The sequence below is a fragment of the Mesoplodon densirostris genome, chromosome 1 (assembly GCF_025265405.1).
Source record: "Mesoplodon densirostris isolate mMesDen1 chromosome 1, mMesDen1 primary haplotype, whole genome shotgun sequence".
Classification (NCBI taxonomy): Eukaryota; Metazoa; Chordata; class Mammalia; order Artiodactyla; family Ziphiidae; genus Mesoplodon; species Mesoplodon densirostris.
Genome location: NC_082661.1, coordinates 106755607 through 106775072, shown reverse-complemented (window position 1 = coordinate 106775072; position 19466 = coordinate 106755607). Strand labels below are relative to the sequence as shown.

The following is a 19466-nucleotide window of genomic DNA, read 5'->3' as shown; positions in this document are numbered from 1 at the left end:
CTCCTTTCCGTGACTTTAGAAGCAGCTGACGGGCCCTGGGGGCAGTGCCCAGACCCCATGGGAGCTCAGTCCTGCCTGTTTCCCTACTTGGAGTCCCTTTGGCATCTCTGATCCCAGATCCTCCATCCCTTTCTCTTCCTTTCCACCCAGTTGAAGAGCCGGGACCACTGTGCCATCCCTGGAGTGGTCCACGGTCTGCATGTGGCTGCTGCGGCCTGTGGGCAAAGCCCAGCGCCGGCTCCTTCCTCTGGGTTTCCTGCCGACCGGCAGCCAGACCCAGGGCCTCAGTCAGACTCAGCTTCGGTAACTTTGGCCAAACTACAGGTGGTGCTGGGCAAGGCTGGGGCGGCTCAAATGCCTGGCTGTGTCACTTGGAAGTCTGAGTGGCTGTCCCAGGGGTGACACTCCTCTGCCTTCTTTGTCACTGATCGTCAGAGTCCTCATGCAGACACCGTCCAGTGTGGACCCCACAGGGTGCAGCTTGGTCCAGGTGGCCGCCGGAGAGACGCTGGGATCATCCCCTCCCGCCACCGGCTCTCACGAGTGAGGTAGCTCCCACCAGCCTCCAAAAGTGGCCCATTTCTCTTTTTCCAAGGTATCATTCTGAACTCGTGAACTTAAACATTCTGTTGGGTTTTAATCCACAGCATTTCTTATCCCCATTGAAGATCAGGTTGTCGCAGTCTTGGCCAGTGAGGGGGTCTCTCCAGGCCACTGCCAACTCCTTTGGACATAACCTTACTGGACCTCAACACAGGGCCCCCGGCCTGATGCCAGCCCAAGCTCGCGGTGGACACTCCTGCCCCACGCCTCGGACAGGTCGCTTCTCCAAGAGGCCCTTATCGTGAGAAATACTATTTCAAGACCACGACATGGGGCTTCCCTGGTGGCACGGTGGTTGAGAGTCTGCCTGCCGATGCAGAGGACGCGGGTTCGTGCCCCGGTCCGGGAAGATCCCACATGCCGTGGAGTGGCTAGGCCCGTGAGCCATGGCCGCTGAGCCTGCGCGTCCGGAGCCTGTGCTCCGCTACGGGAGAGGCCACGGCGGTGAGAGGCCCGCATACCGCAAAGAAAAAAAAAAAAAAAGTATGATAGTCTAAAATCAAAAAATAGAAAAAAATTTTTTTAAAAGTATAAAAATAAAAATAAAAAAGTATGATAGTCTAATATTCTTTCCTATATAAGTAATGTGTTTTCAAGATGCCCAAAGGATTTTTTTTTTCTTTTCTCTTTAAAGTCCAGTAACTTTTCTAGAATGTGCCTCAGTGTTGGTCATTATGAGCCAATATATCCAGGAACATGGTGTGCCCTTTCAATATGTAATTTTGCCTCTTTTGTATTCCATGAAAATTGTCACGAATGATCATCTCCCCCAGGATAAAGTCTTGCAAAACTCCAGTGCACTGTCATAACCAGTGAGCGCCCATCCACACTGTGGGTGGACCGGGGTTTGTTTGGCCACTGCCTGTAGAAGGACATCTGGATTGTTCTTGTCTGGGGCTGTTACACACTCGACCATTAGGAACATTCACACCCAGGTTTCCAGTGAACATGCATTTTCAGTTCTGGGATAAATGCCCAGGAGCACAGTTACCAGCTCAGGTGGTAACTGTCCGAGTACCTTCCAGAGGGGCTGCACCATCTCCCCTGCCCCAGTGCTCACCAGCCCTCGCCGTGTCCCCGCGCTGACATCAGCACTGGTGACTGGTTCTCAGCCACGTTTCCCTAATGACCAGTCTCGCTGGACACCTTCTCACACGTCCTCTGCCCGTGTGTCCTCTCCGGTGACTTGCCTCCCTCCTCACGCCCCCTGCTCCTCCTCTAGCTGGACTGCTTTTCACTGTGACTTTGGGGAGCTCTCCTTTATACCAGGTGAACCCCTGTCAGATACATCCCCCGAGTCCACCGCCTGTCCTTCCGCCCTCTCAGCAGGGCCTTGCCCAGAGCAAATCTTTAATTGTGATGAGGTCTCGTTTAACCATTTTCCCTTTTATGGAGCAAGCTTTTGGTGTCCAGTCTTAAGCACTGCCTCACCCTAGATCCCAGTTTTCTACAAGTTTTATACTTTTGCACTTTACACTTAAGTCTACAGTCCGTTTTAAGTTAACTTTCATGTAACAGGAGATTGAGGTGCCGGCAGACATCCAGCTGCCCAGCAGGGCCTCTCACGGCATGTCCCCAGATGGCTCCAATGGCCCCTCTCCTTGAGGGTGGGCTGGCACCACAGCCCAAGACGGGACCCCCACCATGCTGTGTCTGCTGTCACTCTCATTTGCTCTGGTGAAGTGAGCCCACCTGGCAAGGAGTGAGGGCGACCTCTGGCCCATGGGGCACACACTGACCACAGCAATGGACGTGGTTCCTCCCTGGTCGAGCCTTCAGATGACACCCCAGCCCCAGCCGATGCCCTTCTTTTTAAAAATATTTTATTTACTTATTTGGCTGCGCCGGGTCTTCTATGTGGCACGTGGGATCTTTAGTTGTGGCAGGTGGGATCTAGTCCCCTGACCAGGGATCGAAGCTGGGCCCCCTGCACTGGGAGCATGGAGACTTAACCACTGGACCACCAGGGAAGTCCCCCCCAGCCGACGCCTTGATTGCAGCCCCTCGAATGCAAGGACCCGACCGAGCCACGGAAGCTGGAGGATAATAAGTACCGTTTTGTAAGCCACAAGTTTGGGGTGACTTGTTCCACAGCAGCAGGTAACTAACACGGCTCACACCACCTGCCTGCATCAGTGGCAAGGCCCCACTTGGCACTCCCACCCAGGGAAGGAAAGGGGGTTCCTCTGCCTTCTTCCTGAGGAGCACAGCAAGTGCACCGATGGCCACCGCACCTGGAAAGCCCCTCAAGATCGCACACGCCACATGCCCCTCTCATGGCTTGGCGTTCACACAGGGGAGCGGCAAGCACTGGACTGGCTCCAGGGCCCCTCCCTGGGCAGACTGACCATCTCTAGGCCTCCGGGAAGCAGCTTCGATGCCCGTGTGTAGTGGGCGCCCACTTCCTAAGTGCCTGAGGCCCATCCCTGCCCTCCCGTCAGTGGAGGAGTTAATGGACGTGTGGGTTTTGTCAGCGCCTTAAATGGGGCCTTCGGCAACCTCGACTGCTGCCATCGCCCAGCATCATTAGCTCATGGCATTCATTCTCTCCTCTAATCCTCAGAGCCAGCCTAGGAGGTAGCTGCTACTCTACCCAGGTCTTATCCACGGGGACGTGAAGGCCCCGTCACACAGCTGGAAGAGGCAGAGCTGGCACCGCAGGGCAGGGCCGCATCCCACATGCCACACGTTGAATGTGCCCGCGATGTGCCAGGCGACAGGCTCTGGCTACACTGTACACAGTCGGTGCCTTTTGGAAGGTCAGTCACAGAGCCTCAGTGCCAGCGTCAGAGCCTTTGTTTCTTCCACCCTACACTGAGGGAGCATTTTTCCAGAAAACTTCATGTGCATCTTCGAAATGTGAGTTTTACAAAGTGGCTTTGATCCCATTAAAGCCTGCACGTTACAAAGCAAACAATGACAAAAGAGCAACAAAACTCCAAAACAAAAACCCTCAAGACTCTTATTTATTTATTTTTTTGGTTGCGCTGCGTGGCATGCAGGATCTTTGTTCTCCAATCAGGGATCGAACCCGAGCCCCCTGCAGTGGAAGCACTGAGTCTTAACCACTGGACCGCCAGGGAAGTCCCCCTTCAAGATGCTTAAACGTAAAATATACAGACTGACGATCGAAAAGGCACACGTCCCCCCTCCCCCTGACCCGGGTTCCAAGAAGACACATTAACTGCCAGGTACTTCCGGTTTGTCAAGTAGCATCACATGACTCTACCTGAGCGGCTTTTTGAGTTTGCCTACACGGTCAACCACGCTCCTGTAACCCCTCTGTTAACTAGAAGAGCCACCCACACGGGTGGAGGAGCAGCCTTTTGGTTCAGGTGGGCTGCTGACTCACCTGGGAGGATCTGCCACCATCTTCCTCTCGGAGGCAGAGGGACCAGCAACCTGATGTCAGGATCCCAGCGGGCCGGCAGGAGAGGACGACTTCACAGCACAGGAAGGAAGCGAGTTGGGGATGGAGGATGACAACCCTGATGAGCTGACCACGTCTGTACTCAGGAGACAGGAAAATGAACCTCCACCGGGAACGAGATCACAATCAGCCTGGAACTGTGCAGAATTAATCATGCTGGACAAATGTAATTGAGTTCTGACACCTCTGGGTTCAATGTATGAGAGTCAAGAATAAAGACCCCTCAGTCCCAGCCGATCAGCTCCTCGTCACACTCACACGGAAGTACCAGCTTATGTTAACAGTACTGAAGAGCAAGAACTAAAGTCTGAAGATTGATTTCCTTGGTGCCTAAGAGCATTCTAAGAATGTAGATGTGAAGTAAAAGCCAGTAGCCGGGGTGATTCTTCTAGAACCTGAGTCAGATATCACAGCCCCTGCTCAAGAGCCCCTAGCTGCCCACTCCCCACCCCAGACCACACCCGTCACTCCCTGCTCCAGCCAGCCTAGCCTCCTTGCCCACTACTTAGGGCCACCGCAGTGCACGCTCTGGCCACAAATGATCTATAGTCTTCCCAAGGCCCCCAAGTCTCATTCTGCATCAGCGCCAGGCCAAAGTCCCGATCCCGTCCCAGGAATAGGCTCTGATGGAGGAGTCCCCTAAACACAGCTCCTGAGGTGAAGGTCCTCTCAGTCTGAAGAGGGACGACGTATGTGCACTCTGTCCCCAGGACCCACCACACACACACCGACATACGGTGGGCCAAGCCTGGGGTAACTGCTTCAACCGCTCCTGTAGGGGCGGGGGGTACATGGGGGAGGGCTGGGCAGGACCACTGGCGTGGCTGCTCCCCGCCCAGGTCTCAGTCCTGCTGCATCGGTGACTCTCCACGCCTCTGGGATCCACCTCTGAATTACGCTCCCTTTTCCAAGAAACGCAGCCTGTGTTTGCAGCTGTGTAGTTTCTCCAACCTGCTTCCTGACACTAGAATCTTGAGGCTCCAAAGGCCTCTTTTCATTCTATACTGCCCGTCCATTTCAGTCCAAGCTGGCAGTGTTTCTGCCAATATGATTCTTTCAAAAGCTTTTTGAGTCTCCTGTGACTCTTACTGCGGTTCAATTCATTAGACAAGAGCCACACACACAGGTCTCCTCAAAATAAGCCCTTCTCTGCCTTGGGCTCCTGGGGGACATAAGCGTCTTAAACGTCCTGTTGTCTGATGCAAAGGCTCTCGACCTTCCGAGGTCCTAACCAAGCATTTGACAGCCACGGCCTCAGCTTTATTGCAGACCCGTCTCCCCCGGCATCCTCTGGGTTTGATCTTTGCTCTGAAGCCGTTTCTTCATATTCACCTTGTTTGCCACCCAGGAAGGTGGACATAACTGAGACCACAAAGGGCTCCCCCACACCCCGCAATTAAACAGCCCTTCCCTCTTGTGTTCTCACCTCTCCGAACGAGCCGTGGGAAGTCAGAGGCAGCTCCGAGGGTCTGCCTGGAAACCCTACCGGCCCATCCAAGCCATAGGTCAGTGTTTTCCACCACCCTGTGCACAACAGGGCTGCCAGCGGTCACTATGCAGCAGGGGTGCACTTTGCTTCAGTTCCCAGTGTTCTCACCCATCCTGGGCAGCCTCCTCCAGGCCCTGAGGTGTCCCCTGCCCCCCCCCTCACCCCGCACAGCTCTTCTCTTTCTCGAACAGGCTCCAGCCCATGCCAGCTGCCAAGCCTCTCCCATGTCTGAGCACTGCTGGGGTTCTGTACACCATATTCCTACCCCAGGGCCTTTGCACTTGCTGCCCTCTGGGGTGAATGCCCCCACCCCGTCCCGGCAGCACATCTCTGCTCACCCACCACCTAATAGGGCATCTCCCAACCGCCCCCTGCCCTGCTTCGCTGCCCTCCTACCTGTGAGTGCAGACTTCGGGGCACCCTGTCTCCTGTGTGTCCCAACATCCACGAGGCTGCCTGACATACTACGAGCTCAACAGATGTGTGAAGTCAACAGGAAGGGCTTCTGGCCTTTCAAAGCACCTTGAACAAAGTGACCGATGCCCACCCCCTGCTTAAAGGGAGCTCAGCATCACTTCCAAGGGGGTGTCCACAGGACACAAGCTGCCAGGGGCTACACACGCCGCTGTGGGTGGGGCAGCCCCTCAGGCGGGCCCTCGGCTCTGGCATGGACTGCCCGGCCCTGGTCTGTCTCGGGACACAGGGAAAGGCCCTGTCACCCCAGCTGCCAACCAAGCAGCAAAGCGAGGCCTCTGGCTTCCTAGTAAGTCTGTGGGCACACACTCCCTTCAACCAGGAAAGCCTGGGTCCAGGGAAAGCACACACCGGGCCCACCGCTGACACCAGGTCTGGACCCGGCTCCAGCCCGACCAAGACCCCAGGCCAGAGCTGCAAACCTATCAAAGTGTGGTGCTCCTCGCCAGGCGGGGCGGGGCAGGACGACAAGCCCGGGCACGACTCCCCCACCACTGCGTGCCACCCTCCCTGGGCACAAGCCAAGGGCAGGAATCACCACAGCAGGCAGCCTATCTGGCAACGTAGTAAGTCAGTTAAAGAAGGTCCTTTTTATTTTTGCAATGTCATTCCATACAAAAGCCATAGAAACATAACAGTCTTAACAAGAAGTTTACAATTGAATATTTGAACAGAAAATCTGTACACATTATCATTTACAGCAATTGTACACGGAAAATTGACTATAAAAAAGATGTTCTTTCTAAATCCTTCTGCTGTCTTAACTCTTGGAGTAGTATAGGTAGACGGGCTACTTAGCGCTATTTACAAGTACCAAATTAAGACCATATAACTTACATAAACCCCATTAACCTACCAACTCAATTTAATATCTGACTATTCAGTGCTCTGTACGAGGAAAAAAACCCATCTTGACATACTGACAAATGGTCCAAACCCTAACCCTTTCCATAAAGATATTAAAGGTATCTGATTATGAGAACTCAGCCAGATACCACTAAAGAAAGCCCCGTGAACATATGCTTAAACCCAAACCAGCCCTCTGACAAGTAGCAATTAATGCCTAAAAAACCTGTGGAAAACCAGTTACGGTACACTTGTCAGGTTAACTTCAAGGATGCGGAGATTAAGCAATTAAGATTGTTGCAAGATTGCCTCGAGTTCAATTTTCCTCGGATTTAGTTCCATTTACAATTTAAAACATGCAAAATACATTACCTATACACAAAATTAACGTTTCTTAAGAAAATAAGGCAAGAACATCAATTCACCAAGAGACTGTACACTGAACAGAAACCCCCAGTTACAAAGGCAGGCAGGACGCATGCTCGGTGGCCACCCCGCCCGTGGAGGCAGCGCTGCTCCCAGGGGCCTCCAGGTGGCGCCGGTTAGCTCATGGCTGAGAAGTCTTTCAAGGGTTCAGTTAAACAGGCTTCCAAGTCAAACTCATCCCCCGCCTGGCAGTCCACGTGTCTAACTTTCGTAGGGGTGCCACAGTACATGTCCTAGAAAATAGAAGCACGGTCACAGCTGGTCCCTCCGGCACACTGGACTTGCTGCTGGAGGCGCTGAGCAGGGCCGCTCCCCCTCTGGCGGCTGAGCGCCTCCCAGGAAGGCAGGACACGCCCGGGAGAACATCCAGCAGATACCGCCAAGCTTCACTTCAGCTGGATCTGTCAAACTCCCACCCCCCGCCCCCGCCCCATTAGTGACCAAGTGACCTTTAAGGCCCCTGAGCCACAGCCGCTCACGCCTAATAGGAGCCACTGTGTGGACGGGATGCACCACTGTGTGGACGGGACGCGCCACCGTGGCTTGTAAAGCAGAATCACATCGCACCGCCGAGCGCTCGGCACTGGCGCTGGGCTGAGGACCGCCCCACCTAACCCCCAAAACGGGGGCCAGAGGGTTCAACCTGAATCTAATCCTCAAGGAGACAGTATGACAACTCCCAACTGAGGAACATCCTGCTTCGTAAAAACGGGCCTGAACCCTTCCAAAGAGGTCAACGTCGTGGGAGAAAAGCAGGAAGACTATTCTAAACTAAAGGAAATTTAAGAGACACGGCAATTAAACGTGTAATCCTTGATGAAATTCTGGGCCAAAAAAAGAGAAAAAAAGACCTGTGACGAGGACATTACTGGGACAGCAGGAAACCTGAGCGCGGCCTGGTTACGAGGTTCCGTGAGCATGACAGTGACGCTGGGGTAGCGGCCAGTGCTCAGCAGCAAGCGCACTGCCCCCCAGTGCCTCGGGCTCAAGCAGTGCAGGCCCAAGCCGGGGGGCTCTGCTTCGCCACCCAGCCTGCTCTCCTGTCCCCCGAACGTCCCGCTGGCTCCCACCTCTCCTCGGTGCCGCAGGACCTCCCGCCGGGACCGCTGCCCCTGATCTTCAGGGCCTGGCCCCCGACCCGCCCGTGCAGTCGCCGCCCCCTAACTTCTGTGACCACGAGCGGCACACTCAGAATCGGCTCTTGAGCTGGGACAACGGTCACTCTTAATCCACACCGAGGACACCACCCACTGAGATGGTCATGGGTTTTAGTCCTGCCTGTGTATAAATGTCCACAGAACTAGGATAATCCTATGGTTAAGTATCCTGTTTTTATTTATCTTGACGATTTTCCACGTTATTAGTCTTCAAAAACAATCTGCAGTAGCTGTATTCCTTATGAATGTAATTTTGTCATTCCTCTCTTTTGGACATTAGTGTTACTTTTTTTTTTTTTTTTTTTGCCCACGCGGCTTGCAGGATCTTAGCTCCCCGATCAGGGATTGAACCCGAGCCCCCTGCAGTGGAAGCACTGAGTCCTGACCACTGGACCAGCAGGGGAGTCCCTGTGTTACTTCTAACGCCTCGAATAGTCACAAAGAGTACGTGGGATGCAGGTGGTCCCCAAGGCTGGAAGGACACGTCCCAGGCTTATCAGGGTGACACAGATGGAAGGCAGGCAGGAAAAAGCAACTATGCACTTTTATTTTATATGCTCCTGACCTGTTCAAATACAGTACAGGTTTATCTTCTATAAAGCATGAGTTTTTCAAACAAATATTTATGAGTTCTAGTTTTTAACCTATTTTTTTAATTTATGTGCAAAATATTTCCACATGTAAATATTGGGGCCGTCTCCTTTAAAATAACAAAGGGATCCTTTTACTGTAAACTGCTGCTGTGTATTTGGCTTGTATAAGTGCAGAGAAGTCTGGAAGAACGTGCACCCAACCAGTAACTAGAGAATTAGAGACGAGGCAATTCTGTACGTCGTTTTTCATCTTTGGAGGTTTTTTTCTTCCGAAAACATGTAATTTTTTAAAATTGGCAAATGTGGGGAAACCCCTAGGCCCAAAGCATTCCTCCACTTATAACAACTAGCAGATGATTCCCTATACTAGCAATTCACCAGAACAAACTAGACAGCCTAAAATTAAAAAGTGACAAAGCCTGTGAACCAGAGAAGAAAAGGCCTTTTACTTTTAAATGAAAATGGTGGTACTGATTAGTTGATTAAACCCAAAATCTAAAATAAGGCCACTACCTACAAACTCCATCAAATCTGACATTTCAATGAAGTCAGAGAAAGCGGTAAGGAGCCCCTTTTTCATAAGCATCAGAATCAAATTTCAGCGTAAACTTCAGTTTTCAGAGGGGCATACGTTGTCAATAATTAACCTGTAACACTCACGCGGAGAGACAAAACCAAGGAAAGGTACTTACGAAGTTATCCTGAGAGCTCGTCTGGGACTCAGAGCTGCTCTCCACAGATTCCGTCTCCATCTCCCCGAGGTCCACAGGACGTCTGTGCAGTCAGAACAAGCACATCAGTCACCGTGGAACAGAGCCAGAAGGCAAACGCCACCACAGCCACGTTGCCCCTGAGTGCTAACACGCACCTCCTCTGCTCCCTGAGGGACCCACCAGCTTTCAGCAACTCCCCGTGTGCCAGACGGACCCTCTGCCTGATCACCTCGCAGAGGTAAAGCAGCCACTGCAGGCAAACAGGTCCACCCGGCCCGGAGCGCACAACCACCTGCCCACTCTTGCCTACGGCCCACTATCTGTACACACCCACAAGCATCCTTCTAAGTAGGAGCGTCGATAATAGAGCCCAGTTTTGGGGGGAGACAGACACCGTGACAAGCCGTACTACACATCATCACTCATCTGTCCAATTTCCTACCCATAGAGAGAATGGGACAATAGTGACACAGGGAAAAAAATCAGTGTGTGTCTGTGAGGCCCAACTTCTTTCTAATAAATTTCCCCAGCACAAAGCAGAAACTCCAACACTTGAATGAATAACTGTGTCTCTGAGGGCGGGAGAGGCTCAGGTCGAGGGAGCTGAGAAGAGAGGCCGCACAGACAGTCTCTCCGCCTCCTCGCTCAACCAGCATCCTGACCACGTGGCAGAAACTCAGGCCTGAGATCTTTCCAACTAGACACAGTTTAAAAAGATAAAAGCCTTCCTTAGATTTAAAAAAAGACCTTTCACGTTTATAGCTCAACATAAATTACTCACATGCTTTTTAAAATGTTATCTTAAAAACAAACCCCACCTATCTCTAGGTTTCCTAAGATGAGTTTGTCCGAGCTACAGAGAGTAAAGCCAGCCCAGGAAGCACACCCCTCCCTCCAGCCTCTCCCAGAGCCCGCCTAGCCGGCTTTACACACGTGTGCAGAGAAAACACACACACGAAGCTGTGACCACAGGCAGACGTTATGCACGATAACCTGCCACAGTGACAGAGCCACTGCGATCACCGCCCGAACTGCAGACACGGAGGACGAGAATGCAATAAAGACATACATTTCTTGCAAATCACATCCTTCTTCTGCTGGAGGATCCCAAAAATGCAGAGCCACCTTCCAGAGTTTGATCTGCTGGTCCCACGAGCGTCGACTATACTTCTTGAATTTGTTGGGGGTTTTGGGATGAATGCCAGGCTGTCGAAGGTGCCTACCGGGAGAGGGATTATCCTGTCACACACCATCCACATTTGCAGGTGAGCTTAAAAGCACTACCTGTCTGCCTCTGCTTCCCTTCACAATCCATGCCCCAGAACAGGACATCTGCACTTCACTCCTGCCAAGCAGCTGGTATACTCTCTAAAGCTCCCTTTGTATCGTTGTGTGCGTGGGGGGAAGGGGGATGCTGCTTATTACACAAAACGGGGCAATACTCATATCTTTCTCTAATGAAATCTTTACAATCTGCAACTTGAACTTTACTTTTCCCCATCATGTACTTTAATAATCTTACATTTACAAGACAGCTATGAGTCCTGAGACATGAAATGTCATCTAACGTTCTAAATTATGAAAATGTTATTTATCTTCACGTCCTTGGTTTCTCAGTCACCAACCCATTCTTCTTTATTTATGTAAGTGACTGAAAGTCATTAATAATTAATAATACACTTAATAATACACTTCCTAGCAGAACTAGACCCAGAGTCAGATTTACCACCAAAGCAACTCTTTAGACGGCAATGCCACATGACTTGACCAGGACATGCTGGCGAAACAAGACTACCTTGGGACTTCTTTAATATAGCGATCGTAGGCGATGGTGTTCTTCCCATAGTTGATCTGCTTCTGTCTCCTCATCAGGACACTTTCATCGGTCTCTAAGTCAGCTGGCAATGCTGACATAGACTCCTTCGAATCCGAACTGAAGAAAATGAAATGAACAGAACAAGCCTCACAATTAAGATCACTACATAAGAAAACGTTTAAACACAATAATGGAGTATTTGCCCTCTGGATTCCAAACCATATTAACCCCATGACAGTCCAGAATCTTTGAATATATGGGAATTTAGTACATGATAGACACATATTTCTAATCAGTGAAGAACAGAATAACAGTAAATGCTATTGAGACACTTAGCATCTCATGTTGTTTTTTTTTCATTAATAAACTACAGGTCTACTAAATTAGAAAAGAAATAATTACACAGCATTTACCTTCCTGATGATGATTTTCTCTCTCTTCCAAAGTCATTTATGAGGAGTTTCCTTTTATATCTGAGAGCAAAGTAAATGTTGCTGTTTTTAAAAAGGTATAGAAATGAACACAATGCTTTTAGAGCTAAGAGAGAGCCACAGGGAACAAAGCCCCCTGAGAGCGTGGTCTGGTAAGTGGATTAAGTAACAGTAGGTGGCTTCTTTTATTTTCAACCTCCCTCAATCACCTTTGAGGCGAAGATAAAGGTTATGTGCCAAGATCATACAGGGTGCTTAAAACAACCAGGTTCTAAAAAAAAAAAAAACTACTGCCGCCAGTTAAGTAGTGAGACCCAAACGACACAGAAATTTACATCCCTCTAACCCTGAAGCCTTTAGAAAAAAATAAACATGAGTTGAAATACAAAGCTTTTATTTCTAATACCACAATTACTTATTAATGAGATGTGAGCCTGTTGGGACCGCTCACCTTCTTGGAAAGACTGCACACCTTCCCCCCTCCCCCCATCCCTTGTGGATTTCACCAGGCATTTGCCTTCTATCACAGCAATGACCAACACCCAACTTTGCAAAAGTACGTCACCAAAAAAGCATAGTGCAATCTAACATGGAAACCGTGAACCACCTCTAGCTAGAAGCTCATGCAAGTGTCTAAAAGATGTCACGTATCACAGTGCCTCCTTCCAAATCCAAAATTCTCAACCTTCCCCAAGTTTCCTGGGGCATCCCAGTGAAGCCTGGATACCAGGAGATAATGAACCACCCCGTGAGAACTGCGAAATTAGTCCCTGAAATCATTTTCTGTAAGATTTCATTCCTTCTGGAATCCCAGTTGAAAAGACTGGCTTCAGGTATGACTAAAACCCATTTTCAAATTTTCAGACCGCTGGTATGTAGCGTGTGCTCCTTGACATACAGTGAGCTGAATTCTTACCTCCCCCCTTCCTGGTGGGAAGTAAGACAGACCATCATCATCAAAAGCTCACATCACGGGCCTCCCTGGTGGCGCAGTGGTTAAGAGTCCGCCTGCCGATGCAGGGGATACGGGTTCGTGCCCCGGTCTGGGAGGATCCCATATGCCGCGGAGCGGCTGGGCCCGTGAGCCATGGCCGCTGGGCCTGCGCATCCGGAGCCTGTGCTCCGCAACGGGAGAGGCCACAACAGTGAGAGGCCCGCATACCGCAAAAAGAAAAAAAAAAAAAAAAAAAAAAAAAAGCTCACATCACTTGGGTCTCATCAAAAGCAGCAGCTTTCCATCAGAAAGGATGTGATCCACAGAGCAGCCCAAAACAGTGCTCTGGACAAGATCAGGCCTGCTTTGCAAGGTAGGATGATTTTCAGAAAGGAACAAAGAGGGATCCACCAACAGGAAGGTCAAGACAAACAGGGGTCTCCCTGCAGCACATAAGGGCTGCAGACAGTCCCCAGCAAGAGGTGACATTGGGGATCCAGATACACAAGGACATGATGAGAATTGTTATAACCCTTGTGAGCAGAACACAAAAACTGCATAGACCCAGTCAAACAGCCTACCGTTACAGCTGGGAAAAATCAAGATCTATATAAACACGAGAACTCATTCAAAACACTGAAGCCCACGGCTGTCAGCTCCAGTTCACCCTTCTACCCAGGCATCCTACTCACCTACACACATGCATTCTAATGTCTGAAAGGAATTAAGTGGTCACAACCAACCCCCATGTGTGTCCGAGCCTTTCCAAAGAAGGCAGCTCTGGGCTTCCCTGGTGGCACAGTGGTTGAGAGTCCACCTGCCGATGCAGGGGACACGGGTTCGTGCCCCGGTCTGGGAAGATCCCACAGGCCGCGGAGCGGCTGGGCCCGTGAGCCATGGCCGCTGGGCCTGCGTGTCCGGAGCCTGTGCTCCATAACGGGAGAGGCCACAACAGTGAGAGGCCCGCGTACCGCAAAAAAACAAACAAACAAAAAAAACAAAGAAGGCAGCTCTAAATACCATCGACCACTGCAAAGGGGGAGGAAGCAGTCTGGCCCTGCTTCCCTGCTGACAATGAGGACATATTTTCTCATCAGAATTAAGAACAGACTCTTGGTTCAATATACTTCAATTAATTTCGAGCCACAACATTTTAACTCAACGTTCATTCCCTGGGTTGGATGGCATCTATCAAAGGGAAGAAAGGCCCCAAAATACCAGGGAGAACGTAATCCAAGGGGGTGAGCAGTGGTGAAGGATGCATCATTTGAACTGTAATGAGCTGAGGAAGAGGAAGTGGCTTGGAGTTGAACTTGAATACACAGTTCTGAGTACGACTGCAAGGGGTTCACAGACCCCAAGTCAGGGACCCATCCCCGCACGCACTCTGGCATTTCTGAGCTGTTAGCAGCGCCACCTCCCACTTACTGCCACCCTGGAAGGACAGCCCCAAGACACCGGTTCTCAAATTTCAGTGAGCAGACTCATCTGAAGGGCTTAAGCCAGGGCTGGGCCCCACCCAGTTTCCCATCCAGCAGGCCTGGGGTGGGGCCTGAAAACCTGCATTTCTAACAAGTTCCCAGGAGCTGCTGATGTGGCTGGTCTGGGGGCCACCAGACTTTTAAAAACCACCACTCTAAGATATGCCACAAATTTAACATATAATTAAAAACACCAGAGATAACATTTCAAACTGGTCTGAAATGCATACCTTGCAATTTCTTTGTTAACTCTAGTCCTCATTTCATCTTCTTCGACTGCACTTGCCCAGTCTGAACATCTAGAACGGGGCTTAGGGCCTTCAGGAGTGGTAAAGCTGCAATAAAATGAAAACGCACATTTGAACCATGACACAACTTTCAGTTTCCTTTCAAATCGTGCATCAGGAAATGTTCTGAGGTTGTTTGGAGAGTGCCAAGAAAACAGGCTCCAGAGTAATCTCTGCTCCATAACTTACTAGCTCACCGAGTTCAGGCAATTCATCTGAAGCCTCCTGGGCTGTTTGTTAAACAACTTCTGTGTGCCAGTGCAGGGGAAAGGCAGACAAAATCAACAGTTATCATCAGCACCAAGAAGCGTACCTACCTAGTACAACTTCTTTTATTTCCAAAAAGAGGATTTTTTTTTTTTAGGATTTTAAAAAAGATTTCAGCTAATACGTTTTTAGAGCTAAGCAGAGTGACCAGCACCTAATAAATGTGGCTACTATTTACTTCTAGATGCACACAATTAATGGTTCAGGATATATCACATCATAATTAAAATGGGGGGGGATAAAAATGTACTTCAGAGTTCTTACTGCATTAGGACTTAGTCTACAGGTAAAAGTGCCCCCTAGAGTTGGGTTAAATTTAATCTAGAAGCTTAGTTCTATCTAGAGCTCAAGGAAATCTTTAGTCAAGTTCAGGCAATTTGAACTTGATGCCAAGAACTTTGGCAGTTAGAATTGTTGCTACATCTGTTAGTTAGAGATTAGATGTAAACTTACATTTTTACTTTTCCTCCTCAACTTTCTACTGGCCATCACTGGTCTATCAAAAGTGGAAACTAACTTCAACTGCATCAATAAGCAACTTTATACATTCTAGCTGGAAACCCAATGGCATGCTTTGAAAATGCAACAGCAACAAAAAAGTAATCCCTTTGGGCTTCCCTGGTGGCGCAGTGGTTGAGAATCCGCCTGCCGATGCAGGGGACGCGGGTTCATGCCCCGGTCCGGGAAGATCCCACATGCCGCGGAGCGGCTGGGCCCATGAGCCATGGCCGCTGAGCCTGTGTGTCCGGAGCCTGTGCTCCGCAACGGGAGAGGCCACAACAGTGAGAAGCCCGCGTACCGCAAAAAAAAAAAAAAAAAAAAAAACCACACACACAAAAAAGTAATCCCTTTATGTAATTATCATTTCTCTCCTTATAATTACTCCACCCAGAGAAACTCAAATTGGATCCGTAAAAATTTCCACAGTCTAAATATGGTTGGCAGGGTCTGAAATCAAATTAATGAACAAATTAAAATGACTCAATGACTGTATGGTAGATACAGAAGAGAACCAAATGGAGGCCTGTCTAGGGTTAGATGTCAACATCCTCATTAGTGTACCAAGAGATCCAGGTCTGGGTTTCCCGGCCGTGACAGATTCCTGAATTTCTAAAAGGTGCTTACAAACGACCTTTCACTCCATCTCATGTTTTGGTAGCTTGATAAAAACTACCTTGTGTGGAACTAAAATACATTTCTTAGATTAGGCAAATTATATTCACCAACTCACCCTATCTTAGGACAAGAGTACTTCTGGGAAAAGTGCTCAAGTAGAAAACAAAGCCTATTTTACACAATGAGCTAATGTCCCTCCAAAGGAACCAGTTCTTGCGCCCCTATTTTACACAATGAGCTAACGTCCCGCCAAAGGAACCAGTTCTTGCGCCCGTGGAGATGTAAGTGGCTCTACTCACCATGCACCCCTGTGTACTCCCCGCTGTCACCACAGGGGGCTGTGGGAATAAAAGCACATGCACAGAAAGAATAGCAGGGGCAATGTGCCTAGGACAGGAGCATTCCTGTCAGAATAAGGAGGCCTATGGGATTGCTGTGAGCCAGAGGAGTACCCACAGGACACAAAGGAACGCAAAGCAATGTAAGGATTTAACACCTTGTCTTCAGCTAAAACAGAGACCACTGCAGGACTCAGAGCAGGATCTTAAAGATACCATTCGATCACCTGTTTTTCACATCTAGCCCTAGGGCTGTCAGGGCCTCTTCTCCATTCACATCTTTTCCCAGGTAATCTCAAATCCCAAATCTTTAAAAGCCATGTATATGCTAATTTAACATCTGCACCTCCCCGACCAGACTGTGAGATCCCATCCACTATTTCCTCAACATCTTCTCTTTACTCATCTGAAAAGCTTCTTAAGCCTCATCACCAACTCCTTCCCCAGAGCACGTCTGCTCCACCTCCATCCTCTTCATGGTGGCAAAAGATTCCACAAACGAGGAAGGTCTCCAGGCCTAAAAGCTAGAGTCACCCCTGAACTCCTCCCAGCACCCACCTCTAACCCATCAGTAAGTACTGGGCCTCCTGCCTTAAAAGTCCATCCGGAGCCACACACACTCCTCACCACCTGCACTGCTCCATCCTCACCAACCCCTTTCACTTGAACTTGGCGGCTGCCCCCCTCACCCTTTGCCCCCTTTGCCCTCCTCTCGTCGGTGCTCATACAGGCCCTGGGGGGTGGCTCTCCTAGGGACCCCTCCCATCTCATCCCCGACAGAGGCCTTCCCTGACCACGCTGGCCTTCACCAGCCGCCCCCTGCGCGTGCTCTTCAGCTGCTCCCTGTCTCTGACGTCCCTCATCTGACTCGCTGACCCACCCGTGTCGGGGTGCAAGCAGAACAAAAAAGAAATCTAGGTTGACACGGCATCTTGGCCTCCCCAAAACGCTGCTCAGCCTAGAAAACACTCAAGTAAGCGTGCAAACACGTAAATGCTGCGACCGAGACTCGTCAGAAGGCAAGTGCCTAGGGAGCGTCAGGGTGGAAAGAGGGACGTGGAGCTTAAGTCTTGGTTTGCATCCTGGCGCCCACCTTCCGTGACTCTTATGTTGACACCCAACTTTTCTGAGCTGACTCTTTTAAGGGTCAACCTAACTGCTCTGGAAAGTTCTAAGTTCGCGGTGACCCCCAATGCCATCCCTGGAACACAGTAGGGCTCGCTGACTGAGACTGAGCCCACTTTCTGTTGACATCCATCACTGAGACACCTCACCGTCGTATTGTGATGCACAGGGACCGGGACTAGTCAGGGGTGGTGACCCAAGGGAGTCCTGACTAGTCAGGGGTGGTGAGGCAAAGGCACCCCGTCTAATCGGGGTAGTGAGGCAAGGGCACCCCAACTAGTCAAGGGTGCTGACCCAAGAGCGTCCCGACTAGTCAGGGGTAGTGAGGCAAAAGCACCCTAACTAGTCAGGGGTGGCGACCCAAGGGCGTCCCGACTAGTCAGGGGTAGTAAGGCAAAGGCACCCCAACTAGTCACGGGTGGTGAGGCAAAGGCACCCCGACTAGTCAAGGGTGGTGACCCAAGAGCGTCCCGACTAGTCAGGGGTAGTGAGGCAAAAGCACCCCGACTAGTCAAGGGTGGTGACCCAAAGGCATCTCCACTAATCACGGGTAGTGAGACAAAGGCACCCTGACTAACCAGAATTGTGACCCAAGGGCGCCCCGACTAGTCGAGAGTTGTTGGTGACCCACGGGTACCCCCTAGTGAGTCAGGTGCAGGGACACCGCCGCTCCGGACCCCGAAGGCCGCGCCGGGCCCACCTGTCGGGTCTGCGGTCGCCCGGCGGCCTCGAGGGGCCCTCGGCGTCCTCCGGCTTCCGGCGCCTCCCGTCGGCCGTGCGCTTGCGTCCGAGGCTCCATCTTGAGGCGGGAGGCGGGCTGGCGACAAGACACCACGTCAGGACGGGGCGGCCCGGGACCCCCGCCCGGACTCCGCGCCCGCCGCTCTCCAGCCCGGGAGCTCCCCGCGCGCGGCCCGGCCTCACCTGGCGTCGCCGTCGCGGCGGCTCCCGCACCCGTGGGGACTTCGCAGCCGGCAGGCCATGGCGACGCGGCGGTTGGTATCGTGGGGGACTGGGGTCCGGCGGTGGCGGTGGCTGCGACAATGGCCACTTCCCCTCTTCGCGACGCAGACTGCGCGCGCCCCGCCCCCAACAGCCTTTATGGGCCGCCGCCCCGCCCCCCGGGCTCCCGCGCGCGCCGGGCCGGTCGAGACCATCGGGCCCGCGCCGGGGGGGAGCCGCTCGGAGGCGCGCGCCCCGCAGGCCGTCCAGGCCGGGACGGGAGCCGCGAAACAGCTGCCCCGCGTGCTGCCATCCGGGAAGCGAAGGGGCGCCGCCGGGCTGACTGAGGCGAGGTCCTCAAAAAAGGTTGCCCCCTCCGCCTTGGAAGCGGCCTGGTCGCCGCGACCCTCGGACGCTGATTGGCCGCGCCTTCGTGGGCGGGGATAGGGGTATTGGCGGGAGATTCGGACGCTGGCGACGCGGGCTTGCCAAGGGAACAAGGGACGCGTCTCCGATTGGCCCGGCCCCGGTTTCGGGCGCTCTCCGATTGGCCGGCTCGGCGGGGACTGTGTCCGCGCTGGCGGGAACCCGGAACCCGGAAGGGGAGGCAGCAGAACAATATCGGGCTGCAGTCTTCAGGCACGGAGAAGCGTGCGGTAACTCGCTGCCCGCGACTGATACCCGGCGCCGCGAGCCTATGTGAAGTTCCCGCCGCTGAGCTCACTTCTGCCTCTTTCAGAACCGCCTCCTGCGCTAACCACTCCCCCACCCCGCATACGGCCCACGGGCCCTCCGTGACCCCCACCGGGTACCTCACCCGGCGGGGCCCTGGGCCAGCCTCCACGCAATAAGTGGTGATGCTGTGTGCAAAAGAAGAGAAGGACTGAAGTCGAAAGAACATCAAAGATCTCCGGGATGTAGAAAATTCGAGACTACCTGTGTTTTTTAAATGGGTTGCATGTACCACTTTCTAAAAACTTTTGGGGGCCAGCAGCAAT

General features: G+C 51.7%; 1 protein-coding gene across 2 annotated transcripts; it reads right to left on the bottom strand.

The window, feature by feature from the left end:
* Positions 1 to 6563: 6563 nt before the first annotated feature.
* On the bottom strand, positions 6564 to 18611 carry SLBP (stem-loop histone mRNA binding protein). Of its 2 annotated transcripts, XM_060107178.1 has the most exons (8): positions 18451 to 18611; positions 18227 to 18343; positions 14624 to 14728; positions 11961 to 12020; positions 11527 to 11664; positions 10801 to 10950; positions 9711 to 9792; positions 6564 to 7501 (listed from the first exon to the last, which is right to left on the bottom strand). In XM_060107178.1, exons 1-8 carry the CDS (start codon positions 18507 to 18509, stop codon positions 7385 to 7387), a joined length of 828 nt encoding a protein of 275 aa, XP_059963161.1. In that variant the 5' UTR covers positions 18510 to 18611; the 3' UTR covers positions 6564 to 7384. The 2 variants fall into 2 exon arrangements, with proteins under 2 accessions (XP_059963161.1, XP_059963166.1); XM_060107183.1 differs by lacking the exon at positions 18227 to 18343.
* Positions 18612 to 19466: the final 855 nt, after the last annotated feature.